The sequence below is a fragment of the Octopus bimaculoides genome, chromosome 20 (genome assembly GCF_001194135.2).
Source record: "Octopus bimaculoides isolate UCB-OBI-ISO-001 chromosome 20, ASM119413v2, whole genome shotgun sequence".
NCBI lineage: Eukaryota > Metazoa > Mollusca > Cephalopoda > Octopoda > Octopodidae > Octopus > Octopus bimaculoides.
In genome coordinates, this window is record NC_069000.1 from 16,343,401 (window position 1) to 16,345,900 (window position 2,500).

A 2,500-nucleotide genomic window follows, 5' to 3' on the forward strand; every position below is an offset into this window, starting at 1 on the left:
TATATATATATATATATGTATGTATGTATATTATCCAGAGTTTTCTTCTTTGAAGCAATACTTTCGAACTATTGAGTTTGCTTAGTGCACTACACAGTATTATTTAACAATGTACATAGTTATTTACTGATATTGCCGTTTTCGTCGTCAAGCATGGTATTTGTTATGTTCGTCAATGCCACAATGTCATTGACAATAGTTCTGTTTGAGCAGAAAGACCTGCAGTTAGACAGCAAGAGAAAAAAGATAGGCGACTTCGATGTAATTCAAACTTATGATGAAACCACTACATATTCTGCGTCACGAAGGAGTTTCTATGTGATAAATAACAGCTAAATCTTTCTGAAACCCTCAGTCTATCATCTTAGAAAAAGAAAGTTATGTTGGACGATGAAGTTCTACTAAGTTCTACTAATAAGATAAGAGAAAAACTCTCCCACAAAATCTCCCTCCAGTTACAGCTTATTAAAAAGAAGTATAACTCCGGTTAATATAATCCAAACCATGTCTGAACTAAAAGACAAGGTAGCCACGGAAGAAACGTCTTTGATCATAGGTCAATGTTATCACGAATGATCAACAACATGGCTCCAGCAATTTAACAAAAGGAATACACTTCACTAGAGTGCTTCAGTTTATCTGACTGACATAATTTAGTACTAGTTCCTATTTCAGAGTTGAGGAGCTAGCAGTAGGAAAATATAGCGCGGCAAATAAACGCAAAAATAAATAAATTTCTACAAAGAAAATCTTTTCAATGCTAGTATTAAAGATTTATATAAGACAATGAAATAAAAAGTATTGATTAAATTTATGTTCAAGATTGAATTTTGATCATACTTCTCGATTGCTACTCGAGTCATATATATACACATTTTGCTTTGATTTTGCTTTCCAATTTGAAAAAAAGAACTGCATTGGAAACTAAAGTAAATCCTTAATTGTAATGTTTATTTATATTATTTTGTTTTTAATTTTTATTTCTAGGATGGAAACAGAGAGAAATTGGACAAAATAATGCAGGTATCCTTTATCCTTTAATTTTTACTTCTTGCAATTATTGGACTGTGGCCATGCTGAGCCATTGACTTAAATGGTTTTCGTCGAACAAATCGACACTAGAACTCCACCGCCGCAGACGTCCACTTTTGAGGATTTTGATTGTTAGAATTTTCATTGTTATTCTTTATTTACATGTTTCAATCCCACTCTATTTGTATTCTATTGTATTGTCCTGTACCGTCCCAAGTCTTTTTATATGAACCCTCGGCGGTTAACCGAAAAAGATTATCATTGTTGTTGTTAAAGAAAAGATTATCATTGTTGTTGTTGTTATCATTATTATTATTATTATTGTTATCTTTTCTATCTTTTTTTCTATCTATAACAGATAAATTGTGTGGTGCGAATACTATTACGAAATTTTTTATATTCGCAACTTACCTGGTTTTTATTGGGATTTGTCGTTAAAGAACTAAAAACAGAATGAAACCAAGATGGTATAATATTTTTCGTTTTCCTTAATTTTCATCTTATAATTATAAGATCTTGATTTAGTTTATGCTTATTGTGTTGCTTTCTCCAAAATCATCATCTTTGTCCTCGTCGTTGTTTACCTTTATGTCGCCATTACTCGAGCAAAAGCGCTTGAGCAGGGAACACACAATATTTTCAGACGTATATTATCTCAATAAGTCCTTTTATACTTCTTCCACTTCTTTCAGCTATTGGATTGCGGCCATACTGTTGAGCTAATAGACCCCATTACTTATTTTTAAATCTGGTACTTATACTACCGGTCACTTTTGCCGAACCACTAAGTTACGGAGACGTATTAGAAACAAACACTGGCTAGGAAACAAACTCATACATACATTCGTTCGCTCAATAAACACTCACAACGCTCGGTCTGGGAATCGAAACCGCGATCCTATGACCGTGAGTCCGCTGCCCTAACCACTGGGCCATTGCGCCTCCACTTGCATTATGTACACCAGGACTAATTAATAATGATATCATGAGATGCTGAAGTCTCAGTCTTAGCATTCAGGAATAAACATTATTGCAAGAAAATGTTCCCTTCACAATCAAGTGCCCTAATTATTTCTCGTCTACCCAGAATATCCATTTCAATGCAGATTATTTTCCCAACAAAGGCAAAGATTTTCTAGCCATCATTGGTAGATATTTTAATTGGTCAGCTGAAGAAAAATTAGTTGAGGGTGCTAAGTACTAAATTGTAAATCTATGCAGAAATGTTGCCACTTATATAGGCGTAGAGTTAACAAGTGAAACAGAGACAGGCAGAAACAAGAAAAATGCCGCTGTTACTTGAATACTATACAAATATGTCTTTAAAAAGACTTTTCTTTTAAATTTACCAAAATCTAATTTTTCAATAATTTTCCAAAAATCTATTATTCATATTTACTGTTGAAAAGATCTCAAGGATCGAAACCGGTTCTGTAATGTTCTTTATAAAAGTATTTTAGCATTTTCT

At 33.0% G+C, this 2,500-nt stretch overlaps 1 protein-coding gene across 2 annotated transcripts in view; it reads left to right on the forward strand.

Annotated features, from left to right (window-relative positions):
* The window catches only part of LOC106880709 (uncharacterized), a 38,110-nt gene that overhangs the window by 5,726 nt on the left and 29,884 nt on the right, over positions 1-2,500 (forward strand). For both annotated transcript variants that reach the window (XR_008266304.1, XM_014930785.2), the window contains exons 4-5: positions 988-1,023; positions 1,391-1,499. Coding sequence is in view for 1 of the 2 variants with exons in the window: in XM_014930785.2 (XP_014786271.1) it covers positions 988-1,023; positions 1,391-1,470 (116 nt within the window). In the remaining variant the exon portion in view is untranslated. The remainder of the gene's footprint in view (positions 1-987; positions 1,024-1,390; positions 1,500-2,500) is intronic.